This window comes from Chroicocephalus ridibundus, unplaced genomic scaffold (assembly GCF_963924245.1).
Source record: "Chroicocephalus ridibundus unplaced genomic scaffold, bChrRid1.1 SCAFFOLD_219, whole genome shotgun sequence".
NCBI classification, from domain to species: domain Eukaryota; kingdom Metazoa; phylum Chordata; class Aves; order Charadriiformes; family Laridae; genus Chroicocephalus; species Chroicocephalus ridibundus.
In genome coordinates this window covers 127891-140569 of record NW_026961300.1, presented here as the reverse complement: position 1 = coordinate 140569, position 12679 = coordinate 127891, and the positions used below count along the sequence as shown (strand labels likewise).

Below are 12679 nucleotides of genomic sequence, written 5' to 3'. Positions count from 1 at the left end.
AGTAAAGCAAAAGCCACGCACACAAGCAAAGCAAACCAAGGAATTCATTCACTACTTCCCATTGGCAGGCAGGTGTTCAGCCATCTCTAGGAAAGCGGGGCTCCGTCACATGTAATGGTTCCTTGGGAAAACAAACAACACCACTCCAAATGTTCCCCTCTTCCTTCTTCTTTCCCCAGCTTTATAGGCTGATCATGATGTCATATGGTATATGACATCGTGATAATAGGCCTTTGGTCAGTTGGGGTCAGCTGTCCCAGCTGTGTCCCCTCCTAACTCCTTGTGCACTCCCAGCCTACTCCCTGGCTGGTTAATAACAGGCCTCAGTTGGCTGCCAGGTGCACACCAAGCTGCTCTGTCCCTCCTCTTTCTCAGCAGGACTTGGGGGAGGAAATAAGGACAGGCAAATTGCTCATCTGATACCATCATGGGCAAAAGAGACTCATCTTTAGGAAATGAATTTAATTTATTGTCAATAACAGAGTAGGAAACTGAGAAATAAAAACAAAACTAAAACCACCTTCCCACCACCTCTCTTCTTCCTAGGCTCAACTTTACCCCTGACTCTTCTACCTCATTCGCCCTGAGTGGCCCAGGGGAATGGGGAATGGAGATTGCAGTTAGTTCATAACATGTTTTGTCTGGCACTTCTTCCTCCTCATGCTCTTCCGCTGCTCCAGCATGGGGTTCTTCCCACAGGATACAGTCCATGAACTTCTCCCACGTGGGTTCTTCCCACGGGCTGCAGTTCTTCAAGAACTGCTCCAGCATGGGTCCTTTTCAATGGGCCACAGTCCATCAGGAACAGACTGCCCCAGCATTGGTCCCCCGCTGGTCACAACTTCCTTCGGGGCATCTCGACCTGCTCCAGCATGGGGTCTTCAGTGGGCTGTGGTGTGGATATCCTCTCCTCTGTGGTTGTCCGTGGGCTGCAGGGGGAGAACCTGCTCCACCATGATCTTCTCCATGGGCTGCAAGAGGTGCTCTGCACCCATCCCCTGGAGCCCTTCTTCCCCCTCCTGCTTCACTGGCCTTGGTGTCTGCAGGGCTGTTTCTCTCACATTTTCTCACTCCTCTCTCACAGCTGCTGTGCGGTGTAAATATGTTATCACAGAGGTGCCACCAGCATCGCTCATTGGCTCTGTTTTGGGTAGTGGTGTGTCTGTCTTGGAGCCTTGGCTCTGTCTGACATGGGGGTAGCTCCTGGTCTCTTCTCACTGAGGACACCTCTGCAGCTCCCCTCCCACTTCCACCCTCAACCCAAGCCACATAAACTCAATACAAACACCATGTGGGATTTCACAGATCTTAAAGAGAGTAATGCAACCCTATCCCAACAGAAACCTGGGCTCACAGCAGGTCACTAAACTTCATCCATAGGGAAGAATGCTATGGATTCCTTTCTCCCTTTTGGAAAGTCTTGTTTACAATAAGCAGATGATTAAAGATTGTCTCATATGCAAAACCAAGCCATGGTGACAGAATTTATTCTCATGGCAGTCACAGATGTGTCGTCTCTGTAGGTTCTACTATTCTTTTCAGTTCCCTGTTTCCTATTTACCCTACCCAGAAACCCCATTATCCCACACCAAGTGACCCAAGTTTAATGTAAAAGCCCCTGGACTCAACCAGGAGTAACTGTCTTGGATGCTTTTATAAGTACTGGCATAAGGATACATTCACAAAGAGATGCATTGTGTCCAAACACAAACCTGGGCCAACGTTCCTTCTGAATGTGTTCATTACATCCCTTTGACTTTCAGGAAGACTCAGCAACAATCTAAAACCAGGCAGCTGGGATAGGGCAAAATTCAAAATTAAGACCCCATGGCATCTAGAGTGCTTTCACGCAGGGTGAGCTATCAGTGAAAAGGAACAAAAGTTTCCTGTATGCCATGGGTTTTACCAGCAAGCTTCATGATTGTATCCAAAATAGCACTATCTTTAGGCAACTACAGAGAAGGCTGAAATTTAACCCTCATGGGTACATGTGAGTGTATAAACAGGTCACTAAACTACATCTGTAGATGTACACTCATTGAGGTCTTTTAGGTTTTCTGTTGGATTGTTGGTTTTATTTTTTTCCCATTCCTGAACCACAAATTCTGCTCCCAGTCAATTTTAGAAACCAAAATGTCAAATCTGGAGCCTGGCCGTAGGGATGGAAGTTTCCCCTGTACTGCACTGGAGAAGAAACCACAGGAGCTACTTGGGAAATCTGGCCAGGCGCTGAGATTACCAGGTGAAATGGCACATACGGAGTGATGCCACACTTTCACAGGGCCACTTGCGGACACAGAACTTACCTGGGTCATGCAGGAGACTAGTTTCAGTGTCCTTCTCTCTCAGAGAAGGCTAGCAGTATTTTCTTCCCCCCACACCCATCCCCCCTCCCCAAAAATGATTACTCCAAGGTCGTAGCATACCTTTTTCTCCGTGTGCTTGTGGAGATCTCAGCTGCTCCTCTTGGAACTGTCCCGTGATCGTGCCTGGATGAATCTCTCCATCTGAGTGATGCAGAATGCTAATTATCCCATGACTCAGACTCTAAGATGCTTGTGGGCACTGTACTATATGAAATGCTTAGTTCTTGCTAGAAACAACAAATGAGCACTAGTTTCTCTTCCTTTCCTTTGCCTTCTCCACACCTTCAATAAAAACCATGAGTCTCTTAAAGAACTGCAGTAATGTCTTTATCACTTTCATGTAGTGGATCCCTTTTCTGCTGAAAGGAATGGAAATCATATAAAATGAAAAGAAAAAAAAAGTGAAAGCAACCTGCCTACTCACTATCAATTGTGTATGCTTATCCTGAAAAGTTCACTGTAAAAGAATATATCTTAAGTGAGAGGGGCAGCTGAACTCCTGCAATGAAAGTGAGAACTTCAAGCCTGAATACCTGAAAAAGATGTGGGAAGTGGGGTGGGTTTTGGCTGCTCTGTTTTAGAAGAAATGTCTGGTATACATTTCATACTCCTCAGGAAGAAATGTAAATGGAAATTCTAAATAATTTGCTTCTGAAGCCAAGAATAAGGACAAGATATTCTCAAGTATGAAACACTTTGCTTCTGGTGTTTCCAGTGAGCTAGTAAACCTTACACACCCACTGAAAGTGGAAATAACATTTTTAAAACACACGTTCTCGGACAAGAAAAGATTTATTTCTTCATCAGCTCAGACATCATTCTGATTAGTACTTCTTTCACATCTTTATTCCTCAGGCTGTAAATCAGAGGGTTTAACATAGGAATTATGGCTGTGTATGTGAAAGGCATAAATTTCTTTGCGTCTTGAGAGTAACTGACTTTGGGCCGTAAGTAAATCAAGGTCCCACTTCCACAGTGCAATGTTACAACAATTAGGTGTGAGGAACAGGTGGAGAAGATCTTGTGTCTACCCTCTGCAGAGGAAATCTTCAGGATGTTGGAGATGATGTAGGCATAGGATACCAGAATGAGACAAAATGGCATAACGATAACCAGTGCTGTGGCTATAACGATCTGCTTTTCATACAAAGAAGTGTCAGTGCAGGAGAGCATGATGAGGGGGGGAATATCACAGAAGAAGTAGTTAATCTTCCTGGGCCCACAAAACGGCAATGCGAACACCCAAGCTGTCTGCACCACGGATGCAACATTACCACTGCAGCATGACAGCAGGACCAAGGAAAGACAAACTCTGCTGTTCATGATGATTGCATATCTAAGGGGGTTGCATATGGCCACGTAACGGTCGTAGGCCATGGCTGCCAAAAGGTACCACTCAGTGGCTCCTAAAAAAATCACACAGTAGAGCTGTGCGACACAGCCCATGTAGGAAATGCTCCTGTCCTCTGACAGGAAGTTTACCAGCATCTTGGGAACAACCACCGATGCTGTGGAGATATCCAGGAAGGACAGGAGCCGGAGGAAGAAGTACATGGGCATGCGGAGGGAGGGGTGCAGTGTGACCGTGAAGATGAGAAGGTTCCCAAAGATGGTGATGGTGTAAATGAAGCAGAATGTGAAGAACAGCAAGTGCTTCAGTTCTGGGTATCTGGACAATCCAGAGAGGACAAATCCAGTCAGAAGAGTGTGGTTTCCTGGTTCTGGATCATCTGTTGGCTTCATCTGGGAGGAATTAAATGGACGGACTGTCAGAGGGGTAGTCACTGGACCAAGATCACGGTGCTTCAGCCAGAGCCAGTTGCTGAAGTGAGGAGTTTCTTTGAAATCCCTGGAGAGCCACTGGATCAAAGGGTGAAACTCTATAGAGGGCTCAGCTGAACAAAGGAAGAAGGCAATGTCCATGCGTGCTGCAAGTGCGTGATGTTAGCACTCCCTACATTTCATAGTTTGGGACAGTGACCAAGCATACAACTATGAGGAGTTAGTATTTAAGGGTTGGCTCCATTATGGGTGTATGGTTAATTGCTGAGAACATGGGCTCCCCCCACATGTCAGGTCTGTGGTCCCAAGTGGTTTTGTAGGTGTTTTCTGCACTGCAGAGAAAGCCCAGCTGACAGCCAAAACACCCACAGTCCAAAGAAAGCAAAACCAAAACAAATCAAAGCAAACCCAAATACCCATTGTATACAGACAAAAAATGGAAGAAGGAGTAATTAGAGGGAAAGATACCCACAGAGAACACTAATAAAGTGTAGAGGGTGAAGCTCAGTACCATCTCCTTCATTAGTCACATTGCCTCATTACCGTGGTGAGTGTTGCTGTGTGTGCGATGCCAATGGGATATTCATGCAGCGCTGTGCCAGCCGTGGTACCTCTGTGTTTTCTTTCTGCCCAGAATGGGAAACTGATGCACAGAAGGAGAGAAGAAATTAGCCTGGCACAGAGGAGAAAGTGGTCATTAATTCTGCGTTCTTCCGACTTGTCATCTCTTCCCAAAGGGGCAACCAACCTGTGGACGACACCAGTAAATCTCAAGGCACAGAATGCATTTGGGCAGCAGAAATGTATGCATATATGGGCACACAGCAGGGAAGCACCTTTTCCACTGTGCACACATGGACCTGGTCAACAGACCACCACTCATAGAGAAGGACACATCATCAGAGCAAGAGCAGTGCACACAGCCCTGCCATGATGCAATCATTTCTCATACTGACTTCATCTAAATTCTTTCTGCCAAAACTTCACTCACACAAGATGCCTTTCTGTCAGCGTTCTTTTCTGACATGAACATGAAAATGAAAGCTGTGGAATTGGGAGTCACAGATGATTTTAGCTTACAAGCACAATAAAGAAACTCCTCATGTTCTTGGGCATTTAAAGGTCTGATGTATTTAAAAGGAATCTTTCTGGTTTTGACTGATTCCGTTAACAAAGAAATGAAAGAACACTGTGCTATTTGAAGCTCCAAAGTCTGAGAGATACCTCAATATAACCTGTGCGTAACAGAATAGAGAATGACATCAAATATTTTCTGCAGTTTGTAATGGCACACATTCACACCAGTTTTCTTAACTTGTCAGATCCATGCACCTGAAGTTGAATCTACCTAATTCTGCTCTTTGATCCCTTACTAAAGTTTTAGACTACCGCTTTGGTCATCAGCTGTTAATTAAAGTCAGTAAGTCTCACAGCAGTCATTGGTTTACTGAACAGAAACTGAGAGAAACAACTGAGAGAAACAACTGAGAGAAACAACTCTCACTTTGTGTAATTCTTGTTTAGTGGCTATGAGGACCTTCAAGTTTTGGTCTTCACTCTTCCTTGGATTTGCTTTATGTATTCACAAAGAGCATTTTGAAGTAAGTGTCCTACCTTCAGCAGTTCTGTCATCCAGTGGATCATGCAGAACGGATCATCCAGAACGGATCATGCAAATTTCACTAGAAGTATTTCCCTTGTTTTCTTACATTAAGGACAGTGTTGGGCTGATGACTCTTACAGTCAGCTTACATTGCAGATTTTAAATTGTATGTTAAATGTAGATTCTCTCCTGCCACATCTTGAATAATCTGTGACATTATCACATGGTATATTCCATGGGACATCAGGCAAGTTTTCTCTGAAACACGATAAATGGAATTTACCTGCCCTTCACACAGATGTCATAATGCTAGTTGTCAAAGATTAACCTCACAGAGAAGAAGTAAAAGAATTTGTTAAAGTTGTTTCAATTTAGTTGAATTGGGTGCAACTGAAAAGACAGAGTCCTTAATGCATCTTTATTTTTTGTGGCCAAGAGGAGAACAGCTGAGCTACCTCTGATACATGACTTACTCCACGATTAAATAGACTCTCTTGAAATCCCCATTTAACCTATGGGTGGGATTGATTTCAGCTGATTTTAGAAATGTCATAGTTGGTTGTTCAGAACTTAATGCTCTCTCTGTGGGCAATGGGAGGCAACAAGGTAATGATATCTTTACAACAGCAGATGAAACACTATTTTGAATGGCAACTTTCCCTCCATAGTCTGCAAAGTGGGACCAGAGTGACTCCTTCAGATTTAGGCATATCATGTCTTACATGACTAATGCTATGAACTGTGCATCCTGAACCAGCTGAAAAATAGCTGGAAACATCAAGGGATGTGTGATTCAAAGGACAGAATTAGCTTGATCTATCCTACTGCCTTCGCCTAATTGCAGTGGATTAGAGGAAGAGCTATCTCCTGTAGCAGAGGTTTCATTCACATTTGAATCTTTAATCTTAACTTTGAATTTTTCCCTTCCCTTCCCTTCCCTCATTTCCATTTTCACCCTCCTTTTTTCCCTTCCTTCTTTCAGTAGGAACAAACAAACAAACAAACAAAAATCAGATTTGAACTGGAATTACTTACTGGAATTAAACGTGTACCTATTGACAACCTAACAAAAGGTTCTGAGTATCTATTCCATAATAAAGTTGCACTTAAATTTAGTCAACCTCTCTTTTACAGATGAGAAGCAAATTCATTGAAAATAAAAGACTTGGTCATTGAGTACAAAACTATAGTTTCTTCCGCATTTGGATTCATGGATTTCATTTCACTTTTTTTGCCTGGTGTACCTTATTTGCATAGGTCAAAGATCTGTCTTTACATTTTTGGCTTTGATTATTTCGCATGATCTTTTCCGTGTATTTCCACGAAGAGGATTTCAGCTTCAACCAATTGTTGAAGGTCTCTTTAGAATGGCCTGAGAACCAGAAATGTTTAGATAAAAACTTCTCCATTTTTGCTGTCTTTACACAAGTTTTGCTCTGAAATGTCCCATGCTTGTAATGCATGTTCTTTCTGAGTAACCCAGTTGCCAAGGAAGATCAGAAAAAAAAATGTTATTCTCTAGGTACTCTAAGTGCTGTGTCTTCAGCAGCAGTGTCATCACTACTGACATCCAGTACCTAAAAGACAGAAAAGAGTAGATGGCCACACACTATTTAGCTTAAATATTTTACTAAGTGTGCAGTATTTGGACTTGCTCTGTGGAATCTGTCCAAACTGATGTCCTTTCTGTGGGTTTCATCTTACTAGAGAATGAATATAACCTCAATCTCATTTAAAATCACAACTGTTTCTGAACACTATATTATTTCAGCCTAACAGTGACTCAGGTCCAGCATACATTGGGTCTGATCTGACGAAGCATAGCCACATGAATTATTTTGATTCACACAAGAAATCACATTGTTTGCACCAGGAATTAAAAATTATGTAAGGAGTGTCTCAAATTTACTAGCAAATTTCTCTAGAAGTACACAAAAAAATACTTTTCGGTTAACTTAGGATTGGTACTACAAACTTAATTCATCTAAGTAGCCCTGACATGCAGAGTCTGAAGAGCCATGGAACCAATTATTGCATGAGACAATATTCAAATTAAGACTTTTTAAGTTGTTCATTGTCAAGAGTGTGAGAACGGAAAATATCAGGCAAGTTTACAGCTTTTGTTTCTTGAATTCTTTGAGACGCCCTTAGACACCTGCTTTAATACTTAAAGTACTCTATGGAGACATTGGGAAAAAGGATTTTTGTCCTTCAAATGGATAAGAAATCTTTGTTTTCTCAAAGAACAGCCACATTTTTCATCTCTTTTGTTGGGGTTTTTTGAGTTGAGCTTAAAGTAAGCGCTACACTTACAGTGCAGTTACTGTTCAACAGTACCTGAACCATGACCTTTCTGTTAAAGACCTACAAGGAGGGGAATCTCAAAGGGAAACAGCCACAACCAGTTTGGAACTGGAAAAGCATATACAGTTCTCTGTTTTTGGAGACTGAAGGAATGTTCCATCTTTTTTTCCATTTCTTCTATGAGTGATTGACAGAATCTTTAACTTGTAGTCTGAAAATGTGATATGAAAGACAGAAAGAAAGTAAAACCTATGTCGCAGAATTGTGACCTTCCTCAAGTTAACTGTTTACATGTAAGTTAGTTATTTATAGTCTGCAGAGCCATGAGAAAGAGGAATCTGCAGAGAACGATTCATCACATAACAAGATAGTCATAATTGAAACTAGGGCAAAGCATCTTTGTTCCATGAACTGAATAAATATATTAGTACAATTATGCTTATAAATTAGAATTTTCACTTAAATATATTTCATAGATTCATAGAATGTCTTAGGTTGGAAGGGTCCATAAAGATCATCTAGTTCCAACCCCCCTGCCATGGGCAGGGACACCTCCCACTAGACCAGGTTGCTCAAAGCCCCATTCAGCCTGGCCTTGAACACCTTCAGGGATGGGGCATTCACAGCTTCCCTGGATAACATAACCTGTTCCAGCACCTCACCATCCTTATAGTGAAAAATTTATTTCTCATATTGAAGATATGGGAGAAAAAGAAAGCAGAAAAATATGTCAGTATGCAATAGCTTTCCCTTAACTTTTTCTGTTACTATTTGTCCAGCTCGTACAATACAATTGAAAATCTTTGCAGATTGGGTGTGCTCTCAGTTCACATTGTTTTGGCCTATTTTGAAATTCTGTGTGAATCCCAAACCGTTGCCAGGGCCTGAGTGTACCAGGAGGTTCTGCAGCCTCCTCCTCCTTCTGCCCATGCCACAGGACTTAGCTCCCTATACTTAAAGTCAGCTCTGATCTGGCACCTTAAATCAGACCAGTAAACAAACAGCTATGCTGTGAGAGGCCTCCTCAGGAACCATCATCTTTTGGCTTGGAATCTGCTTTTAATGTCAAACTCTTGCTTTGCTTCCTCGTCTGAACTATGTTATAGGTGTGCCTACGCGCAGCCTTGTGCCTTGTTGTTCCTGAGGGAAAAAAAAAAGGCGTGGAGTGCCTCGGCTTCTCCCAAGTACTGTGTCACTGGCTACCCTGCACTGCTGAGCAGTAGGCCAACATTATCTTTTCATTTCCTTTCTTTTTTTCTGCCAAGGAATTACGGGCAACATCTTATTAACCATCATATCCCTGGCTACTTTCAATTGCAGAAGAGTTTTGTCTTTCCTAACTCCATACCTATATAGCCTGTATTTCTCCTGGGTAGCCCATTGCCACTTCCACCTTTTGAGTACTTCTTTTTTGCATCCGAGTTCAGATGGGAGTTTTTCATTCATCCATGTCAGCCAAACTTACCGCACTAGTTCAACTTTCTATGTGTTGGTCAGGACCATTCTTGTGTTTTGAGTCAGAGTCCTCCTCAGAGATCAATCAGCTCTTCTGCGGCCGCTTGACCCTCCAAGGCCTTGTGTGATCCAGCCAAGCAGCTCCCTGAAAAAGGTAAAAACTGCTCTCCTGAAATATAGGGTTGTAGTTATGCTATTTATATTATTCACTTCTGTCAGCTTTTCAGATTCACGGTCACTGAAGCCAAGGCTGCCCTAAACCTTCACATGCAAAATGTTTTCTTATCGGTTGTTTATGAGTATTAGGTCCATCACAGCATCTTCCCTAGACAGCTCTTCAGTCACTTCTGACAAGGTATTTTATTTGACCTACTCCAGTGGTGCCCAGTGACAGGACAAGAAGTAATGGGCACAAACTTGAACACAGGAAGTTCCACCTAAACATGAGGAGGAACTTCTTTACCCTCAGAGAGGGCAGAGCCCTGGCACAGGCTGCCCAGAGAGGTGGTGGAGTCTCCGTCTCTGGAGACATTCCAACCCCGCCTGCACGCGTTCCTGTGTCACCTGCTCTGGGTGACCCTGCTCTGGCAGGGGGGCTTGGAGGGGATGATCTCCAGAGGTCCTTCCAACCACTATCGTTCTGTGATTCTGTGAATATATAAGTAGGGGTTGGCCGGGGGGCAGGAATCTGCGATCACTGCTCGGGATGGGCTAGGCATCCGGTTCACTGGGTGGTGAGAGTGACTTGTGTTGTATTACCTTTTATTGTATATTCTTTTACCATTATAATGATTGTCATTGCTATTTCCCTTTTCTGTTATTGTTCTATCAAGCTATTTTTTCTCAACCCACAAGTTTGTTTTTTTGGTATTTTTTCCTTTTCCTCTCCATTTTTCCCTCTTCTCCCTGCCCTTCCGGGAGGCAGGGGAAGAACTGAGAGAGTGGCTGTATGGTCCTAGCTGCCAACTGGGGTTAAACCCCAACAGTCTTTTTTGGTGCCCAACGTGGGTACAAAGGTGAGGCTGCAGGAATGGCCTCTGTGAGAAGAGCAGCATGATGTTTCCTGAAGCAATTGCAGGCCATGGGAAGGACCCCACTGGAGAAGGGGAAAAGATGAGGAGGAAAGAGCAGCAGGGAAGAATCGTTATGTACTGACCGTAACGCCCCCATCCTCCACACCCTCCGCACTGCTTGAGGTGGTAGTCAGAGTAGGGTAGCGGAGTCAAGAGTAATGGAGAGAAGCTGAGCCTGGAAAAAGGGGAGAGGCAATGTGTTGTTCTAATTTTTGTCTTTGTTTCTCATTACTCAAACCTATTTTAATTGGTAGTAAATGAAATTCATTTTCCCCAAGTGAAGCATGTTTTGCCCGTGACAGTATTAAGGTGAGTGATCTCCCTGACTTTACCTTGACCTGTTTTCTCCCCCTGTGCTGTTGAGGAGGGAAAATGAGAGACCAATTGGGTGGGAGTTCCGCCTTTAGCATACATTAATATATCACAATAACACACCAACATTCTGGCTCTTACTGAACAGCCCTTGCACAGCATCAAGGCTTTCTCTTTTGCCCCCTGCCCCCATGCACACACAGAGAGTAGGCTGGAGGAGGGCAATAGGTTGGGAGGGCGCATAGCCAGGACAGCTGACCCAAACTGACCAAAGGGATGTTCCATGCCATATGACATCACACTCAGCAATAAAAGCTATGGGAAAAGAGGAGGAAGGGGGAGCATTATTGGCTATGGCATTTGTGTTCCCAAGCAACCAATGTGCTGATGCTCTATTTTCATCAGCAGCATGTGCTGATGCTCTGCTTTCCAGGCATTGACTGGATGCCTGCCTGCCGATGGGAGGTAATAAATGAATGCTGCGTTGCTTGCACACGCAGCTTGTGGTTTTCCTATTAAACTCCCATTATCTAAATCCATGAATCTTCTCTCCTTCCTTCCATTTTCTCACCATCCCACAGGAGAAAGGAGTCAGAGAGAGGCTGTGTGGGTGTTTGGCTGTCGGCTGAGTCACCCCCACAGAGCATTAATTGATACAGTCAGTGGAGTCTGGAGAATGAACCAGCTCACTCAGAAGTGGGCCCTCACTTGCTCAGATGAGGTGATCTTTATATGCGGCTGAATGTATTGAGTAAGGACTAAAGACAGTCACCCACACGTACACACCTGCTGCCACCTGATACATCCTAGGATGTCTCCTCTGGCAACCACCTGTACCTCCAAAAGGGAACAGGTCTACCTCTACACTCTGTCCATCACCACAGGCAAGAAATGGACTTTTCTAGCTCGTGTTCACAATGAGGTAAAGACCTTTACTTGCTAGATCTGTGCACCAACAGAAGTCTTCAAATCTGTAAAATTACCTTTCAGCAAAACAAGTCAAATTTCCTACGCCTTCATTCCTTTTGTGTACAAACATAAACAGGCTTGAGAGAGAGGCAAGCTAGAGAGAGTTTATTTTGATTTACGTCATGTATGAAGATTTTTAAAAGCCTTGCTTTTGAGACTAAAAGTAACTTACACTCGCAAAACCATTTATTTTGATAGAAATATTTAATTAAGGAATTATATTTTTCTTCTATCCACCATGGGGAAAATTAATAGGAGCTCGTGATATGCTGGCGGCAAAGCCACTAATGGTGTATTTGGTGTATTCTGAAAACAATAATGACTGTGCTTTACGCTCTTGACCCTCATTTAGCATAGGAGGGAATTTAGGCAATATTTTCCATGAAGTTTCACACGTTCACTCTTTGTTGTTTGGTTAAGATCGTAATAAATCATAAATAAATGAATACATAAATAAATAGAGGATGAAATATTTCCAGTGTGCTGTACTACACAGGAAAATTGCCTCTTAGAAGCATCTCAGAGATCAGACGCATATAAGTCCTGTGTTTCTGACATTTCCGTGCCACAGCCAAAAAGGACAGCTGCATGTTGTTGCACTTCTATGTCCCTCCAGGGAACATCTTCCCATCTGTACAGAAGGCATCTCCGTCTGTTTTCTGCTGAAAAGAAGGGGAAAGAAGGGGCAGACTGCGTGGAAGACAAAGCTGGGAGAGAAAGGAAGAAGATACTGAGGGTTCAGGTACTGGAAGCATTTTAAAGCAGTCAAAGAATACTGTTGCTCTCATCCTAGAGAGCTGAGGTTTAAACATCTC

The 12679-nt window shown here is 43.3% G+C and overlaps 1 protein-coding gene across 1 annotated transcript; it reads right to left on the bottom strand.

The window, feature by feature from the left end:
- Positions 1–3158: 3158 nt before the first annotated feature.
- Positions 3159–4109, bottom strand: LOC134509237 (olfactory receptor 10A7-like). Its single transcript, XM_063321747.1, has one exon. It carries the CDS (start codon positions 4107–4109, stop codon positions 3159–3161), a length of 951 nt encoding a protein of 316 aa, XP_063177817.1.
- Positions 4110–12679: the final 8570 nt, after the last annotated feature.